General features: G+C 43.5%; 1 protein-coding gene across 3 annotated transcripts in view; it reads right to left on the bottom strand.

Annotated features, from left to right (window-relative positions):
• Positions 1 to 141: 141 nt before the first annotated feature.
• Positions 142 to 18,612, bottom strand: part of RGS20 (regulator of G protein signaling 20) — a 36,158-nt gene continuing 17,687 nt past the window's right edge. The window contains exons 1-5 of one of the 3 annotated variants that reach the window (XM_032125264.1): positions 18,326 to 18,422; positions 8,280 to 8,428; positions 4,153 to 4,239; positions 3,067 to 3,301; positions 142 to 1,828 (exon numbers count right to left, since the gene is read on the bottom strand). In XM_032125264.1, the coding sequence (XP_031981155.1) occupies positions 1,640 to 1,828; positions 3,067 to 3,301; positions 4,153 to 4,239; positions 8,280 to 8,425 (657 nt within the window). In that variant the 5' untranslated portion in view covers positions 8,426 to 8,428; positions 18,326 to 18,422 and the 3' untranslated portion in view covers positions 142 to 1,639. Of the gene's footprint in view, positions 1,829 to 3,066; positions 3,302 to 4,152; positions 4,240 to 8,279; positions 8,429 to 16,990; positions 17,555 to 18,325; positions 18,423 to 18,612 lie in introns of those variants that run through there. The other 2 variants (XM_032125256.1, XM_032125248.1) reach the window with 2 other exon arrangements.

Raw genomic sequence — 18,612 nt, 5'->3', positions numbered from 1 at the left:
TACCTTAACCTAGTACCAACCCCACTAGCAGAGACACATGCCACTAGACCATCCAACCTGGCCTTGAAGCAGCCCATAGCATTGGTAACTTACCATGTACTGGATCTTCTCCTGTGGTGCTGTGTAATGAAAAAAATCTAATCATTATGTGCTTCAAAATGTGAATGCAGTAAGGGGACAACATGTCTCCTGCCAAGTGCATTGAGGAAACAATTACACTGATCCCTGAAATTCTGTGTTGTTATTCCCATTTCCTTTTTTTAGAGAAAGTCCCCATTTTGTACTTTTCATAGTGCTGTAATTAGGCAAAGAGTAGGTTTTGGAAAGGTTACAGTACACATCACTGAACTATGCCTGTCTGGTTCTCCCTTCTACGGGTATTTTTTTTGTCCTGTTTTTCTTTTTCCAAACTATATGTGTCATTTGGCTCATTTAAATAAATACACAGGAAAAAAGTACAGTTCAGTGGAAATCCACTATAAACTCCAGAGTTTAATATAGTGGAATTGTAGTGAATCTTGTAATTTAAAAGAAAGAAGACATTAGAGTAACAGATCTACAGATAGTTTATGTGGATTCAACTTACTTTCGTCCTAGTTTTTCCTGTGATTACTGATTTTGAGATATGACCAGGAATTAAGTGTAATGGTTTGGGTATACTGTAAATGAACGTGGTTTATTACTGGATAGAGCTGGTGCTGTTGGACAGTCTGAAATAGTGCTGTACCAGAACACAAGTTTGATCTCCTGCTTTTATTAAGTAAATTGTGTGTGTATCTGTAATGGAAACCCTACAAGATCTGTCAGGGAATGGGAGAATTTAGTATTTACAAACCCAAGGTGGCTGAAACTACTGTCCTCTTGGGAGCAAGCAGTGAAGGGTTTTACATACACCTACTAAGGGAAGAGAAGAATATGTGAGAATTCTTGTGCTTTATTTTGGAATTTGAATGCCCAGACTTGTCTTCCTCTGAAGTAAATAATTTAATTTTATGAACATCAGTAAAGGGAACTTAATGCTTTCAGCAGATTCTAGTACTAAAATAACAATTCTTTACCAGAAGATCTTTTGTAGGCAGCATTATTTCAACCAGTAACTTTCATAAGATTGCCATCCTAATTTCCATTAGTGCACTATGTATGCAATAAATATACCAAAACAAGTGGAGTGTACCTATGCCAGGTATGATGGCACTGCCTAGAGTAACCCAGTATTGACAGTAAAATTTTTACTTTGGTCACAGTGTGGGTGGGGCAACTGGTTTGGTTTTCAAGAAAATTCTAACTCCACTTAAAAATCAATTTTAGTTTTCATTCTCAGTTGGTATTTGTACCTCAGACACAGGTTGTAATAGTTTTGTGTCTGAATTGTCTGCTGTGTTTGAAAAAAGACTGCATTTTTTGAACAACATTTCTTCTTCATTCTCTTAGTTTCCTTTTGCAAAATAACACTGAATTTGATCAGAAACTGTACTCAGCTGAATGTGTCAGAGCTTTGTGCGGATTTAAATTATTCAGTCTGTAGTAAAACTTGCCTGAGTTATTTTCAGGTAAATATCTGATTAATTCTAAATTCCCTGTGGATTTCTGTAGCCCAGAGTCCCGTCTGTTTTAAAATAAATACATTTAAGAAAAAATTCTATGCTTCAGTGGATTTTTCAGACAAGGACTGAAGCAAGTCCTTATAAATAGCAGAGTTCATAAACCGTGGGTAAGAGTCTCTGTGCATTAGGGTATAAATTTGAAGCTGTGCGTCATCAAAGGTGTGTTGTGAGGGTTCCAGCATATTTCGGTTTATAACTTCTCTTACTCTGGAGTCCAGACTGACCTGCGTATTAAAATAGAAAGTCATGTAAATAATAGTGGTGAATAGTACAGGTGGAGTCTTAGTTTTGCTTTATTGGTTGAAAAAGCTGTCGTCTTAACCATTTCAGCTGGTGTCCTCCAGGACTGTAAAAATTGCTAAATATACTTAGGCAAAAAATGATTCTGTTAGAATTTGAATGGAGTAATGTCTTGAGTATGGGTAGAGAAATGTCCTCACTGAGGTACCTTATTTGAACAACACTGTCTGCAATCCCATTATTACTGAGGCCTGAGAGACCAATGGGTTATTTCCAGACCAACCTCCTGCTCTGTAGTAGAGAACATTTATAATTTTTTGTGACAGTTCATTTCCTGGAGAGTTAGTGCTGTTGTAGAGACACTGAATTTGGAGTAAGAGTATGACGCAGGCCGACAATGTAACCTGGGAAGCTGTTGCTTAATCAAATTTCTGTTAAAAAGCAGGGTGAATTGATGTGAGCCACAGGTAGGGCTATATAATGATTCCATACAACATACAGGAATGTCTTTTTTTTTTTCCTGCAACTCTCTAGTGTCTGTAGACAGATATTAGTATTGCAGGAACAGACTGGGTAGATTTAAACAGCATTTTTATAAGTACATAAGTATAGCTGGCACTACAAAAAATTAAATTGCAGTTTTGCAAGGGGGTTGGAAGGTTTAAAATTCCAGCCTGCTTGGCAGGATTACATTCAAACTGAACTGAGGTGTCTTTGAAACCTGACATATTTGCTAACAGCAAAGTGACAAGTAGTTTTAAAAATTTTGGGGAAGTCATTGTGTTTGTTCTATGCTGTATTTTGTCAGCTGCTCTTTGAGCAATTTGTGCTTTAAAAATAACACTTTATTTGTGGTTACTGTGCTTTTGGAGAGATGCATACACCCACTTCTGAGTGTAAGGAAAAAAGGAACCGATTTGTTCAACAAATAAAATTTAAGTTGAGCAAGGATAACGTGACCAGCCATGTATTTGTGCCTCAAACTAAAAATTCCACATCAGCATGCCAGGGTAGCATAGAAAGAGCTTCCTTACAACCAATGAAAGCAGTTTTGACCATCTCGCCTCAATGATGAGTGCCTTCTTCCCCCAAATGTCTACTTCATAGCAGTGAAATGTGCATGTGGGAGAAGTTCTCCCTGAGTATTGCTGTAGCTTTAAACACGTGCTAGAGCTAACTGTGCAAAGCAACATCCAAGAATGTACTAGGGAAAGCAATATACCTCTTTTGGAGAAAGGATAGAAATGTAATCTTCATAAATTAGTCTTGCTTTTTCTTCAATGACGCTTTTGTTGGATTCTTGTTTTAGTTCCTCACAGGCCATCCAGAAAAGCATGTTTTCCTCGCTGAATTCTGTTCGTAGAAATTCACGGAAAGCATTTCTGCCAGCTGGAGTAAGCATCAACTTGTCAAATGATTGAGCCCAGGCATTCACTTCCTCGAGAGTAGGAGCAGGGCTTAAAGGAGGAAGAAGAGCAAAAGAAGAGAGGAATGAATGATTGTTACTGAAGCTGTTTGCAGCTGGCAGGAGGCATCCGCCATCACAATGGTACAGAATTGTAAGGTTCATGGGGTTCTGATTCCTCACTGGAACTACGCAAGTGCAGACTCTTGTAAACACATTTATAAGATGTTTTTTGAAAGTGTGCTTATCAAAAGCTCTGATGCAGGTGATTGCCTCTGCTTTGATGCAGAAATTGCAGTTTACTGCTCAAAGTAATTGCAACAAAGAAGTACCTCTGCAAAAGCTAGTAATTTTTTCTATCCCTAATATTCCTTATTAAATTATGGCCAAAAATTGAATGAAAATACATATAAAGAAGCAATGATTCAAACACTCTGAAAGGTACCCACCTGTATATTACCATTTTACAGGTGCTTTTACAGGTGCCTGTTTGAGCATTTCTGAAAAAACTGTTGCCTGACTCTTGGGAGGATCTAAGCTCCACTTTGTATTATTTTTGTAAGGCTGAGCACTGCCAGTTAGGCTCACTGCATACATGCTGGGTGGGAACAGGATGTATTTTCTAATTATTTCAGAAAAAAGGGAAACAGTTTACAATGCTGGTTTTAATTTGTCGTGTTATGAGAGTCAGGATGTACTTACATGCTGCATATAAATAAAGTAAAATATTATAGATCATTTGGTTCATTAGAAGGTAAAAAACCAGATGATTTGCAAAGTGAACGTAAATGACAAATAGATGAAAGTTATTTTCATATTTCAGGTAATTCACTGCAATTACTTAGTACGTTTTGTTGGGTTTGTTTCATTTTAGCTTGACAGAATACTTAATAAAGACCATACCTTTCCTCACAGTTTGGAATACCCTCTGCTTGGAGTTCATGAGATGTTCTCCTTGCTCTCTCTTCTTCTTGATTTCTAACAGTAAGACTGCAAAGCAGCAAACAAAATTTTAGTCAACTTGATAGAGAAAAAGTCTGAACATGCACCAGATGCTTTTCCTTCAGTACTAAAAAAAAATAAAATTCTAAAAGGACTGAAGCTACTGATAGGCACATTACCCATAGTTACATTCTGACCTTAATGTTAAAATTGTATAAACCTGGCAAACTTGAGTGTAGCTGAATGCTGTTTAATATTCTGTAATACAGATTTTCTACAGAAGGATCACAGTTCCATAGACTATCTCAAGTTGAAGGGACCCATAAGGATCATCAGGTCCAATTATATATATATATATATATATATATATGTATATGGGATATAAATGTATACATGCATACCCTTTGTGACATACCAAATCTATTCTCCATTGATGTCTGCACTGTGTATGCTCAGTGCAGTGTTTTAACTTAAGCTGGACCTGATGCACTGGTTTTATGCGAGTTAGATTTCAAGGTAGGTGGGTTTGGATTTGTTTGTTTGCATTTTTTTTCTCCTTGGCTATGATGAGGGCCGAGACTGTGGTTTGGAGCTGTGATACCATGTTACAGGAAGGCTGGAGTTCAGAAGCAGGACACAAGATTAAAGTGAGCTAGAGACTTCTGTATGTGATGTTGGAAGGGTTAGCATCTCTCAGAGGTCAGACGTAGATACAGCTAGATTGTGTGGTGATTGATTGCATCTTAGGAAATTGCTAATACATGCTTCAAAATGTGAGGTCTGGAGCACAAAGAGCAGATCTATCATTGCTGAGTATCATTTTGAGTATGTCTGGGTGGAAACACTTGTTTGTAGCATTACAAAAACAAAGTTTGCTGCAATCACTAGTGATTGCTGACAGCTTTTGATGTCCTGTGGAAGGGTAGCTGTTAACTCCTGCTTCTTTCATCAAATGTTAGTTAAGATCTCTCTAGTTTTTAAAAATTTCTTTTGTAGTTGTAGATGATTCATTTTCATTTGAAACTGGATTTGAAAATATAAATATTTCTTTTTAGGGAAAATGAACATTCCAGTTCATCCAGGCTATTGTAGCTTAGTGAGAAATGCATGTGCATACATGCATGCATTCATATAATCTGTCACGATACTTAAAATATGTCAGGAAGAAAAGGTCCCAGTGAATAACCTGTTATTTATATGAAATGGGCCCTCCAGCTGAAAAAAAGCAATACAGTCGCTGTAACTTCTAGGGTAATACCAAACTTAATTTCTTCATTTCTATCTTACCTTTCTTTCCTGCTAACGTTCTAAGTTTGCTGCCTTAATCCCTAAGAATCTCATTTATCTCCAGGAAGGTTTTTTGTTAAACCAGTGGATTTTTCTGCCTGTTTTGCATTCTAAACTCTTGGCCAAGTCTTATTTGCAGTCTTACTATTTACTGGGCATCTCCTTCTCCCTCTTTGTCTACTGTTAGTCCATAATCTGCAGGGACCTGCTTTTCTCTTTGCCATGGCAGTGCATGTGTTGAAGACAAAGGAAAGCTTTCGTATTGCTAAGATGGAGAGCAGACATTGCAAACACTTTTTTTCAGCAACATCTGAACCATATGTTCAAACCAATGAGCTATCTCAATTTACCTTTTCAGAAAAAAAGAAAAAAGTAACTAGTAATGTTAGTTCATTATTCTTTTGGGTTAAATAGGTCTCAAGCCTTTACTACCCTTTTTACCAGTGGTTCTGGCCTCTATTGAATATGTAAATGATATGTATTCCTCACACACAGACAGGAAGCGTCTGAGCTATTTTTGGATTGAAGAGAACCAACAGATCCAATAGAAAGGAATACAGTCTTCATAGGATAATGCACAGAAAAGGAAAAAGACCAAAGAAATAAAAACTTCCCTAATAGAACATGCCATGCCTCAGAAAATTGCTTACAGGCAGGCTCTTTCCCTAGAAATGTACAAGTAAACAATAAAGAGACTAGTGCAATACTGTATCCTCTCAGGATCTGGAAGAGTAACAGGCTGGAGGCTTGGGTTTGACTGTAGGAATGAACACAGGCTCTGAGCATCCAGCTGAGAGACTCATTTCAGTTCATTCTAAATCTACTATTAAGAGTATGCTGAATATTGGATGTTCAGCAGCTCAGCTGCATGACTCACAGAGACTGTTATTTTTATTCCTATTCATAATTTTTCTGTTCCAAGAGCTTGGGCTATTTTGAGGAAATGGTCTATGAATGGGGAATATAAATAGCTTAATTATGGGTTTTTTTGCATTTCTTGCTACTAGAAAACAATTGTTTAAAAAAAAAAATCAGAAATTATTTTAAAGCTGAAACAAGCTGCTCTGTTTCTGAGCCTGTATTGGTTTCCCAGATGATTCTGAAATGCAAATAGGAATTTTAAGCATCGTGAAATTTGGGTAGTTTCACATACCCTATTGGGTAAATTGGTTTCTTTGCATTGTTTGAATAGTGAGATTCACAGAAAACAAGCATCCTGGAAAATATCAGGTAAAATGGCAAAAAAAAAAAAAAAAGCACTTTATCAACAATTTAAAAGGTAAAATGCAAATTTTATGTACCATGACTCAGTAGATAAATGTATCTTATTTTTTCCTTTTATGGAAAACTGTGTTTGTGTAATACAGCTCTGGACTGAGCCACTTGCAATTGCACTGGACAGCTGCTGAAATGGCTTTGGAATTTGTATGGGATGCTTTAGATGCAATAGGTGGCAAACTGATCCTGAACAGGCAGAGTATTAATGTCTCTCTAAAGTCTTCCTTAGTTTACCTCTAAGCACCTGCTGAAAAGCTTGGTAGGATCAGAGCCAGAGTTCTTGGCATCTCACAGAAAAACCCAAACCTCCAAGCAACATTTTGTCCTTGCAAAATATTCACTATTTGTATTAGGGAGGGCAGAGTTTTGTGTGTCTTGGCTTCTGATGAACTGAGTACCAATAGCAAGGAATGATCAGTCTGCTCTTCCCTTGCCTTCTGATGGTGCTCTCCAAAGCATTTGCCGCAAGGTGCTGTTGGAAAACAACATTGGTGGAATAGATTCCTAGCCCAGGCTGTAAGGCTATAATGACTACTTCCTGTCACCTCAGTGGCAGGTTCGCTTGCTCTGAAGTGTTAATGTGGTAGATAGTGAACTTCCAAGAAGCATTCCACTTGTTGTCAGTGTTTTGGCTGAACTGCTATGGCTGATTAAGACTTTTTGTTTATTTGAATGCAGGTTCTACTCTCACCCATTAAGTAACACTTTGCCCCAAACAGGTACAGGGCTTTTGAGTATGGGAAGATTTACTTCAGTTTAGAATGAAATCATTTGGATCTGGAAGACCTGGTAAGAAAGTGAAGGCGAACACATCGTTAATTTAAGGAATCAAGTGATTACTTCTCTTTTGCTTTGATTGATAAATTTTCTTCCCTAACAGGAATGGGACTTTTGTAATGGGAGTTCTTCCAAATTTTTTCTGCTTAGCTCCTCATCTTTGCAAATACCGGCAGTGTTTAGAGTTTCTGGTCCCAATGATTATCTTCATACGAGTTGCAGGTGCCATGAGTTGGCAGTACTAATTAATGACAACAGATCCAGTTACCTTCAGGGGTAAAGAACAATGCTGAGCACCTGGTTATTCATTTTCTGACCTACAAATTCTTCCACCTTCTCCTAACTCCATTTAACACCTTCGGTCCTGCTTGTCAAGTCCCAAACCTAAATCTAAAGCTGTGACATATTCTGGTATTGCTTTCAGGTTTTAGTGGGAGCCTTGGTGAAGCTCAGTGCTGAGGAAACCCTGTCCAGCACAAAACAGACTTTACACAGTATTGACAAAAAAAGTGCAATAGAGATACTGTACAGATATTTCTTTTTAAATCTGTTATTTCAATGGCAGGGGAAACAAAGAGTACACTGGAGTAGAGGGTTGTGTCTGGTAGTAGAGCATAGCTATCTATTTGTGTCCCACATTCACAGAATTATACAAGTGTTTTCTTTGGCTTATGTTGTCCTGTACACGAGCTATGTGTTTCTTCCTTGCTATTCTGTTCCCCAGAGGCTTGAATGAGAGGGGTTACCATGAGCAGCTGCAGCAACAGCACCAACAAAAGCAGCAGGCATTGGACCCTCGATTTCCTGTGCTGAGCTGAGCCTGTGCAGCACCTGGGGTCTCCGGGGTTGTAGCCATCTGCCGTTTGCGTATCTCTGTCCTCTCTGATCCCATGGGCTGCAAGCAACAAAGGAAGGGGGAAGTAAGAAACATCTCTCTCTTTTTTCCCTTTTGTTTGCTTTAAAAGTCTTACCCAGAAGTGCTGAAGGCCACAGCCTCAAAGGAACTGAAAAGCTAGATGCCTGATTTTCCCCCATGGAAGTTCTTAGGTGTTGAATCCTTTGGAAGATTCACTCATTTAAGTGCTGTGATGGAAGGCAAAGGGCTAATGAATTCCTCACATGGGTGGGAATACAATGAGAAGGGAATGGTGATGCAGAGAACAAAAGTGAGGGGTCTTGGAGAGCTAGAGCTCTTGGCACAGAGGTATATAAGCCTAGGAGTTGAAAAGGGTTTCCTGAGGTTTTGACTTCAAGGCCATTCCTAAAGAAAATTATACAGAATAAAAGTTGTTAGGGCCCCCTTTTTTTTCTTTTCTTTAACTTGATTAGCCAGTGCACAGGCTTCATGATGCTTGAGTGAGACACCTGAGCTCTCCTGAAAATCTGGAGTATTGAGGATGTCTCAAACCTGCTGGTTCCCCTTGTAGCAAAAGGGGAAGGGCCAGTGCTCATTTCTCCATTGAAGGTCTGACTGCCACAGTTTTTAAAAACATTTTTCTTTGTGGTTCTGTGTAGATGAGGAGGAAACACACTACTAGATGACAATAATTACATGGTTTTCACTGAGTCTGCCAACTGAAGACAGCAGGAAACAATTTTTGGTGGCTTGTGAAAAAACTGGTTGGTATTTTTGTACAGCTGTAGGAAGCCTTTTTGGAGATGTCAATTCATCAACACCACTTATCTGCACAATCTGCAAAATGCAAAGTCCCCTTGAAGTCCCTGTTCCTTTCTGATCTGTGTCTGAGCTTCACATTTGCTCTACAGCACTTAATAATGCTCTCCCTCTTATGCTGAAAGTTGTGCCATATGTGACAGATGTCTTTTAGAGATGAAATGCTAGTTTGTACAAAGATGAGTATGTCTTTCTTCATTTTATTTGTATTTGATTTTTGGATACATAGCTAGTCATTCTGTGTCACGAGATCCCTTTGTGTGTGGGTTTGTTTCAGGTTCTTAAACCTTTTGAGAGGTTTACCATGACAATTGTAGGGGAATTAAAATTAGCTGCTACCAATTTTGAGTTCCTTTTTTTAAATCTATAATTTAATATCAGACTTAAACCTAATGAGATAAATACTTGGGGGTTAAAAGTTGCTTTACTTTCTAAAATGTTCATCCAGGTTTAGGAAATGCTGTTGTTTTAACTTGAGGTGGAATGTACAGATGGCATCATGGACTCGACAGAAGTGTCAGGAGAAAAAAGAAGGTTATTTTAGCAGAGTGCAGCATTACATTTCGCTGCACTTTGGCTACTGTGGTTTTTTTAATGTTGCATTTCTTTCTGTCTTATAGAGCTTAATAGTTTTTGTTTTTGTGAGAACCACCCACTCTCCCAAGAGATAAATGTATGACATGGTAGCAGAAGATGCACCTGTGTAGCAGGAGGAATCAAATACAAGAACAACAATACAGATAAAAACGGTAACCCAGTTTGAAACTCTGAAGACTCAATCGGACAAGCAATGCCTAAATGACAAGAAGTAGAAAATCAGAAAAATAACTTAGTTTCCAACCCCCCCCCCACCTTTCTTGTTTCAAAATGTGGAAGGATAACTGAAATGTAGAATGCATTTGTAGATTCAGATTTATTTTTGTCACCTTCAGCTTCACATTAATGGAATGAATAAGTATTAATTTCCTTCCAGATACCTATACTTTCTTAAATGAAGCATTTTCACATTTCATATATCTAACAGTATTTCAGGCTGCTTTGGACAGTAAACAATTATTATAGATTAGAAAAATGTAACTTGGATTCAGACACGTGCTGTTTATATATCATAATACATCCACTCTTACTTCTGAGATATTTTATGTTCACATATTCATATCTCTAATTCATATTAATAATGAGTTAGCCTGGGCTGAATACAATCCAGGGTCCATGTTATAGGATGGCAAGGTAGAGAGCTGAGCAGTGGTGCAGGTTATTCCAGAGCTGTAGGAACTCCTTTGGTGCACACAGTATTAAGACCCGTAGGACAAAACTGTGTCAGGCTAGTCAGCTTCACAGAACAAGCAGTGAGTCAGTGATCTATCCTAGCACTGTTTATCTAACTTCAGAAGAGCCTTGTTTGATGTATGTTGGTATCTTTCTGCTACTTCTAGTAAATCCAGAACTTCACTGTCGGGCGTGGAAGTTTTCCATCACACTTTGTGGCCTCTTGCTGCAACCACCAGAGCTGTGTAATGAGCCTTGCCAGGCAGTTGCTGGTTTGAGTTGTGCTGTGTGCAGGAATGGGTAGTAGATTTATCAATTACTCCAGTGAATTTTATTTGTAGGAATTAACAAAATTCCTTGCTCAGTTATAGTACAGCCCACATTAGCAATGTAAGCAATTGCTTGATTGATGTGTGGATCTGTGGGAATTGAGGTGGTTATTTTTTTGCCTTCAGTAGACTTCAGGCTCCTTCAGGGCAAAAAGGAGAGGGTGTTTTTAGACCTTGTAGTAAAAAGGTCTTCTATTCATATAATTTTGCAGTTGTTAATTTGGAACATGAGATTTCCAGACCTCTCTGAAGGTGCTATGAGAATGAAAAAATTGCATGAGAACCCTCTGTACTGGATGTTCTCTGCACTTTGAGAACTGGGGTTTGCCTTCTTTGTCCCCACCATCTGGAACAGTGATGTGCCTTGTTTGAAAATGGGTTAGAGAAGGAAACACAGAGGATTAGAAAACTGGAGATGGACTGCTATCTTTTACATATTTCCTGAGGAATCCAAAAGTACTTTTAGACTACTAATGGAATTATGTAAGATACCTTTAACCAAAGGACTTCAACCCCTACCATCTCATGCTCTATTTAAACTCAGACTGGGTACAGTTTTAGCCAATTGCTGGGTATAACATGAATAGTCAATAGGGTCTAATGTTGCTAATACTGAGTCACTGTGCGGAATCAAATCCTTGAACAGGTCAGTCAGTCAATGTCTAGATGTCAAGAGGGGTTTCTGTTGCACAGGTCCTCGTAGTGGTGGTGTTGGCTGGACCACAGGAGGCTCTGGGTTGCACGTTACTGCTCAGATCCTACACGTAGCTCTCTCATGTGCCTTGGGACCGCTCCAGCACATGCATGATCCATCCCTGGTGATTGTCTGGAGCTGCAAAACATCTTCTGCCTCCCTAAATTGTGTACATGAGTCTGCCCTGCATGATCATTTCTGCATCTGCAGAAAGTTTCTTCTGACTACAGACAAGTGGCTGGCCACTTACAAGTCTCCTCTGACTATCTGCAGTCTATGCAGAATTGGGTTGATTTTGTAGCTTTGGAGTCTCTGGATATTCTCCACCCTGGATGTTAATCAGCACATTGGAACATAAAGAAACTTGTCTAGGCACAGTGGGTCCTGCCTGGAGGAATGCACAGAACCATCCAAGTTCTGCATGGAGAGTGCCAATTAGTCAAATGCTTAAATGAGAAAGGGGAGTAGGAGTTGAGGTGATCAGCTTGTCTCCAGCTGGTTCACTGTTTCAAGTCAATCTAACATAGCATCTCTGCAGATGCCTAGGTGCATAGTTTCTGGATCTCCCAAGGAAAAGAGATGTCCTTCTCTGTGTAATGGTAACAAGAAATTTAGTCCATTATAAAATTGTCCTGAAATAGCAATGAAACAAAACCAGAGGAAAATTAATGGCACATGTTCTTGCTTCTTATTCCGCAAGATAGCATCTATGAATCATATAAAAAAGTATGTGTTCATATTATTGAATGCTAATAAGTAATTAAAAAAAAGGTCCAAGGATTTAAGCAAGCATCTGAGATGCTAGTTTTGGCAATAGTGGCAAAACCACTGTATGCCTTGAGTAATGTTGAGGTGGTGAAATAAGAATGTCTGCCATACCTTTTCCACTCCAAAGCATACCTATCTGACATTCAGATTATGAACCATTTCTCTATGTAACCTTATAAACACAAAGGAGTGTAAAGGTCAGGAGTGAAAATTATTTCCCTGGTTAGAAACACTTCAGGTGATATTTGGCTTAGTTGTAACATTTATAGTATTTGCTAATTTCTCAGCAGAAAGGTGGGCTACCAAGAAAAAAGCATTCCCAAAGGAGGAATATTTAAAATCTAAGCCACAAATGTCAATTTAAAAAACAAAACAAAACCCCAACCAAATTTTAAAAAAACCCCAAACCCAGGAATATGCAGAAGATTGTAGACAAAACTTTATACTTTTATCCCCACTTTATGCTAAAACACAGTGACATTTTCTCAGCTCAAAGTTCAAAGATTCTATTACTTAATTACTTAGACATAATGTTTCCTCCTTGTACACATTACAATCAGGCAGGTGTGCAAGCCTTCAGCTTCTCCTTGGGGCCAATTTGCATGGCCACAGCATGAAGCTTTCCCAGTAACTCCACAGCCTGAGAAGCGTTGTGCTGTAACACTGGCTGACAGCCACTTGGACTGAGTGCACAGATGTGGATCATATAGTCCAGTTATTTTACAGTAAATACTTCAGGCCTGATCCAAACTCCACTAAAGCAATGAAAGCCACCCCTTGGTGTCAGCAAGCTTTAGGTGAGGTTATGTAAGTCTCACAATTGCTGCTTTATCTTTGGTTCCTCCCAGCAGTGATAACCAGTGAGTTGGAAGAGATTCTGTTCTTATCTACTAATGTCATAAGAGGCTTGAAACTGGGGTCAAATTCCAAATAAATCTCTAAATCTATATTTTAACAATTCAGATATATTTGGGGCTGCAACAAACTCCCACTGAAGCCTGTGGCAGTTCATTGACAACTCAAATATGAACAGGAAATTTGATGCTCGTGCTTCTTCCTTTTCATTGACAAATGTGACAAGCAGGCTTTCTGCATCAAGCAGTGTGCTATTTTAGACAGAGAAGAATTCTAATATATGTTAATGAACTCGCCCACACATATGCACATGCTTTAGGCATAGTTGTCAGATTGCCCACTTAGTAGGTCCTCGAAAGTTATTTTCTATTATTGGGAGATTTGGCATATTGTAGTAGGGTGGCTGAAATGGTTGAGAGTTCGTGACTGCAAGACAGAGGTTAGCAGAAAGGAAGCTGGCAGCATATGGAATAAGCCAGCTTTTTATGTCACTGCTGTGCCCAAGTCTGTTAAAGGCTAAAGTGGATAAGGTTGCAAGTGAAAGTGTTATCATATAACTAAGAAATTTGGGACACTTATGTCAAATGGCCAGAAACAGAGTGCCTTTGCCTGTTTTGCTTAATTTTTTTTTTTTTCCAGAGGAGCAGCAGCTCAGAAGAGCCAAGTTCATCTATCCACCTTAAAGCATTGTTTTACATTTCAAAAGGAATGGCTGGAAGTGTATCACACCCACATAGTAACTGGTAATGGTGCCTTGATCATGTCACCTGTAACGGGTATTTTTCTACCAATGCCTTCGATGTCTTCTGCTCCTTTTCCTTTGGTGTTCAGTTCTGCCCAGTTGGCCACTGCAAAAAACTTCCTGCACTAAAGTCTTTCTCTGAGAAAAATCTGACTTTCTTGTTAAAAACCTAGTTACTTGGGGCTTCAGCGGGATTTTTGTGGGGTTTTTTTTGTTTGGTTGGTTTTTTGTTTGTTGTTTTGTTTTGTTTTGTTTTGTTTTTAGAGAGATGCCCTATATCCTCTGGAGAAAGAATTTTTAGTTTGGATTTTATCACAAGAGACTTCATTGAAAATGTTACTCTAATTTGTAATTAGCAGGGTCACTGTCATTATTTCTCCTGTAATAAGGGAAAGACATGAGAGAATTCTTTACCACTTTCATAGAAAAAGCAACCTGTTGTTTCCATCCAGCTGATTATGTGGATGCTGTGACAGTGGAGCAGTATGAATGTAAGTATGAATATAAGTATGGATATAACTTCATCCCATGCTGAGTCCTTCACAAACTAGGTCACTGCAAACTGCAATTAAGTTAAATCAGTGTCAAGATCTTGTCCTCTGCCCAGCACAAGCTGTCAGCATCCCTTGCCTTGTCTTCTGTGGCAGCTGGGGTCGGCCTGGGTGGAGGTATGTCAGTCACACTGACTGATCAGCTCTCTTGGAAGCAAAAAAACTCACAGTCTTCTCCAACCTTGGGATTTTTACCACTGCTTCAACCCTGCTTTTGCTGGCTCTGATGTCAGAGGAAGTACCTGCTTCTAGTTATTTTTATGCAGCTTGTTTTGAGAAACAATAAAATTTTAAAAAACCATTCATCCTAATATTTTACAAACCTCTCTACTATGCAGTGAAACTGGTGCCTGTAGCAGTTTACTCTGCTCACTCCCATTATCTCCTCCTGAGCGCTTGGTTGCATTGTGCTTAATTATGAATGGCCTCCAAAAAGCCCATTTTACTGTACTATGAAGTGACTCATATCACACAGAAGCTCTGACAACTCGCACTGGGTACTGGAGGCACATGGCGCTGTATTAGTCAGTGACTCATTTCACATTGTACTCGGTGCTGAGATCTGACTCATATTGAACTGTGTGAGAAGCTGACTGACATTGCCCTGGTCTGAAAGCTGGTTTGAATCGGGATGACTCACCCTGGAGTGCGTTACGCGGTGATTCACACACTGTTTCCTATTGATTCCGATTGTCGCGCTTCACTTCGGATTGTACTACACTGGCATCTGGCTGCTCTGCAGGGCAGGCACTGTGATAGCAACCCTCTGCCTGGGGAGCTCGGCTGTAGTGCCAGCCGGCAGTGTCAGCCAGGAGGAGTAGTACCAAAGTGAATTTAAGGCTGAAGGAGGGTCAGAGTTTGGCTCAGCACACATTCACGTTGGCCATGACACCTCCTGGGCTTCCTTGCTTCACCTGGCTCTGACAAGTTTTGAAAACAGCAAGTGAGGAGTAATGAACCTCTAGCTAAGAATCCTCTTCCTTCTGAATGCCAGATCTCCAGAGTATTTCCAAGACTTTGTCACTTTTCTTAGTGACAAAAAGATGGGATGAATTTCTCTAAGTGACTGAGTACTGATAGTTGCTTAAACGCTTCGAATTCATCAACGTCTGACCTGAGCTCCAAGAGACACAGGCACCCTATAGTCTGAAAACTCCTCCCTGGTATTTCAAGCTCAGTCCTCAGACATCACTACTCACTCTGAAATATGCTCACTGTTCTAAGCAAGGGGTAGCAGGTGTGTAACAGCTGAGGTGACGCTACCATGATTAAGTATTTGGGACCCAGAGTAAAGATACCAAAGTAGGTATTGGTGTGAGGAGTAGAAAAAAATTGAAGGGGAAATAAAGTAACAGTTCTCTTACCTTTGAACATTTTATAAAATGTAGTGCTAGTTTTACATTCAGTTGGCTCTGAGTTTAGAGAGACACTCCTAATTTTAGCACGACGTTCCTAATTTTAGGAACCACAACTAGGAATCTCCTAGCAGATACTGATTCTGGTGTTCTGTAATACAGCAGTGGTAGTGTTTACTGCTTCTGGTCCTGTAATACAGCAGTGGTAGTAGCTACCTCCACAGACCATAGCTCTGCAGAGTGCTGGCCCGGGTGCTGACATTCTGTGTGTGCAAGGAGACTCTTTGCTATTACGTCATAGCGACAAGTGCCCTAGGAAAAGTTGTCATTTTACATTTTTCAACAGCAAAAATGAAATAATCGAACGCTTGCATCAAGTAAATTACACCGGTATTAAATTACTGTAGGTTCTTACTGGAGTGTACAAGGATAATCTTATTTCACTTTCTGCATTTATGTCAGACTTTCGTTACCTGTTTTTTCTTACCCACTGACATTACCTAATGACAGAGCTCAGGAAGCTCAGGAAGCATCTCCTCTCAGGATGCTTGATGAGGCAGGCTGATACTGGAAGACTCTCTATGGAAGCGCTCGCCTGTTGCTGCTTATCTCCCTAACCTGGCAGGGAAGCCCCGGGCTCCGAGAACAGGCGCACCGCGGGATCCCCTTCACGGTGGGGCGGGGGCACGAATGCTGCCTTATCTTCGGTCGCACTCGTGAGACGAGGCAGAAGGGCCCCTGAGCGCATGGCGAGGTGTTACCTGCGCTGAGGCCGGGGAAGTGGCGCGGCCCGGGGTGCGATCCCGCCCCAGAGAGGGACCCTGACCCCGCTCGCCTAGCCGAGGTCAGCCGGGTGCTAACCGGGCTCTGCGCTGGGAGCCCCTGGGGAGGGACGTGGCGGTGCGAGCCCGAGCGCCGGGCGCTCCCGGCTTGCATCTCCCGACCCTCCGGGAGACCGGGGAAGCGCCTTTTTCGCCCAGTCCCTCCCATTCCTCCTGGGGAGGGCGGCCACAGCCGCTGTCCCGCCCCGGCCGCGGGGGACACCGCCGGCAGCGCCGACCGTCCCGTCCCGTCCCGTCCCGTCCCGTCCCGTCCCGCTGCACCCGGGGCGGCTCCAGCTGCGGCACGAGGGTCGTGGTTGCCGGCGACGAGTCCGCGCCTGCCCGGAGCGCGGGCTGTGGTGCCCGGCTGCTGCCGAGCGGGACCGAGCGCTACTTACGGTGTCGGCGGCGGGGCCCCCCTGGGCGTCCTCGCACGCTTCCCCTCCGGTCCCGGCGGGCTGGGCGACCGGGAACGGTGGCTCGCCAGCCCCACGCATGCGCCCGACCCCCGCGGGCTCGTCTCACGGTGCGGCCGCGGGTGGGTTCGCTCGCCGTGGCCGGAGCCGGAGGGAGCGAGGCCGGCAGCCCGCGCTCCCCGCCCCCGCACGGCCCGACGGGGTGGGCTGGCGCCGGGCCGCCCCTGGCGAGGCGAACACCGGGGACCGCTACGGCTCAGGGCCGGTTCACAAAGGGATTAAATGCGGCAGCGCCCGCACCGCGGCGGCGGACCGGGGAAGGCGCGGGGGGAGCCATGGGACCGGCGCCGCAGGGAGAAATGCCGGAGAGACCGGCGTGAGAGCGTGTGAGTGGAGCGTGTGTGAGAAGTGCGTGCGTGTGTGTGTGTGTGTGTGTGCGCTGATGGGAGGGAGTGGGAAGGGCTTGGAGAGGCGGCTGTGCCGCCGCGGGGCTCCGTACTGGTGCTTCAGTGTTCACGGACGCCTTAGAGGAGAGCCGGGCTTGTCAACGCAGCTCTGGAACACGCTCGCATTTTTAGCAACTGCAGGGATACACGTCTTCCCTCCCCTAGCCGCCTCCTGTCTTCCAGCGGCGCAGGGCTCGCCGCCGCCCGGCTCTCTCGGGCTCGCTCTCCCGTTCAGCGGGGCAGGTGTGACACGGCTGCGGCAGCCGCGCAGCGCGGCTCCGGGCAAGGCGTGTGCCGGGGGCCGCCGGGCTGGGCGCTCACCCCGCTCCTCCGGGCTGACCCTCAGCAGCGGCGCCCTTAGAAACACCGCCACGTTTAAGGGATTCTCTCACCGATAATGATCTGCCGCCTCCACCCCACGGCAGTCCCAGACGTCGTCTGCCGGGGCAAGGGTTAACGGGACAACTGCGGCTGGCTAGTGCCTCCGCCGTTCCCGAGCAGACCGACCCTGTCTTCCCGTGAAATCCAGACTGAACGGATGCGTGAACGCTCTGGGCGTTCCCGGTTCCCGGTTCCCGGAGCTGGGCACGCGGTTGCCGTCGGGGCTGTTCCCTTCCCACCCGCGCACCGGGTGCGGAGCAGGGCGGCTGCAGGAGCCGCCTTGCTGGAGCCAGCGGACCCGGGAGCGCTGGGGATGGCAGGTGGGGACGGGCGGGCTTCGCCCGTGGCACCCGGGAGCTTTGCCGCGGGAGCTCGCCCTGCGCCCCCGAGATTCCCACGCCGGTGCCGGCTGAGGGCACGTGGGCGGACTTCTGTGCGGGGAGTAGGAGGAGGAGAAGGAGGTGGACGCGGCCCCACGAGCGGTACTCACGGTGCTGGGAGGCTCGGGGGCAGCGCGGGGCTGCGGCGGCGCGGCTGCGTGGCACGCCGGGCATCTCCGGCGCTCCGGGGGGAGGCGGCTGGGCGGCGGCGGGGCCGGGGCGGGGGCCGGAGGCGGCTCAGCCCAGCGGCCCCGCAGCAGGGCGGCGAGCGGGCAGCGGGCGGGCGCCCCGCTCCCGGCCAGCAATGCCGCCAAGCCCGCGGGACAGAAGCGGGGCTCCGGGGCGTCTCGACGGGGCGCCGAGACGAAGCGCGGGCAAGGCTGGCGGGCAGGGAGCT

This window comes from Corvus moneduloides, chromosome 1, assembly GCF_009650955.1.
Source record: "Corvus moneduloides isolate bCorMon1 chromosome 1, bCorMon1.pri, whole genome shotgun sequence".
NCBI classification, from domain to species: Eukaryota; Metazoa; Chordata; class Aves; order Passeriformes; family Corvidae; genus Corvus; species Corvus moneduloides.
Note: the sequence above shows the minus strand (reverse complement) of the source record. Positions and strands in the feature narration are given on the sequence as shown.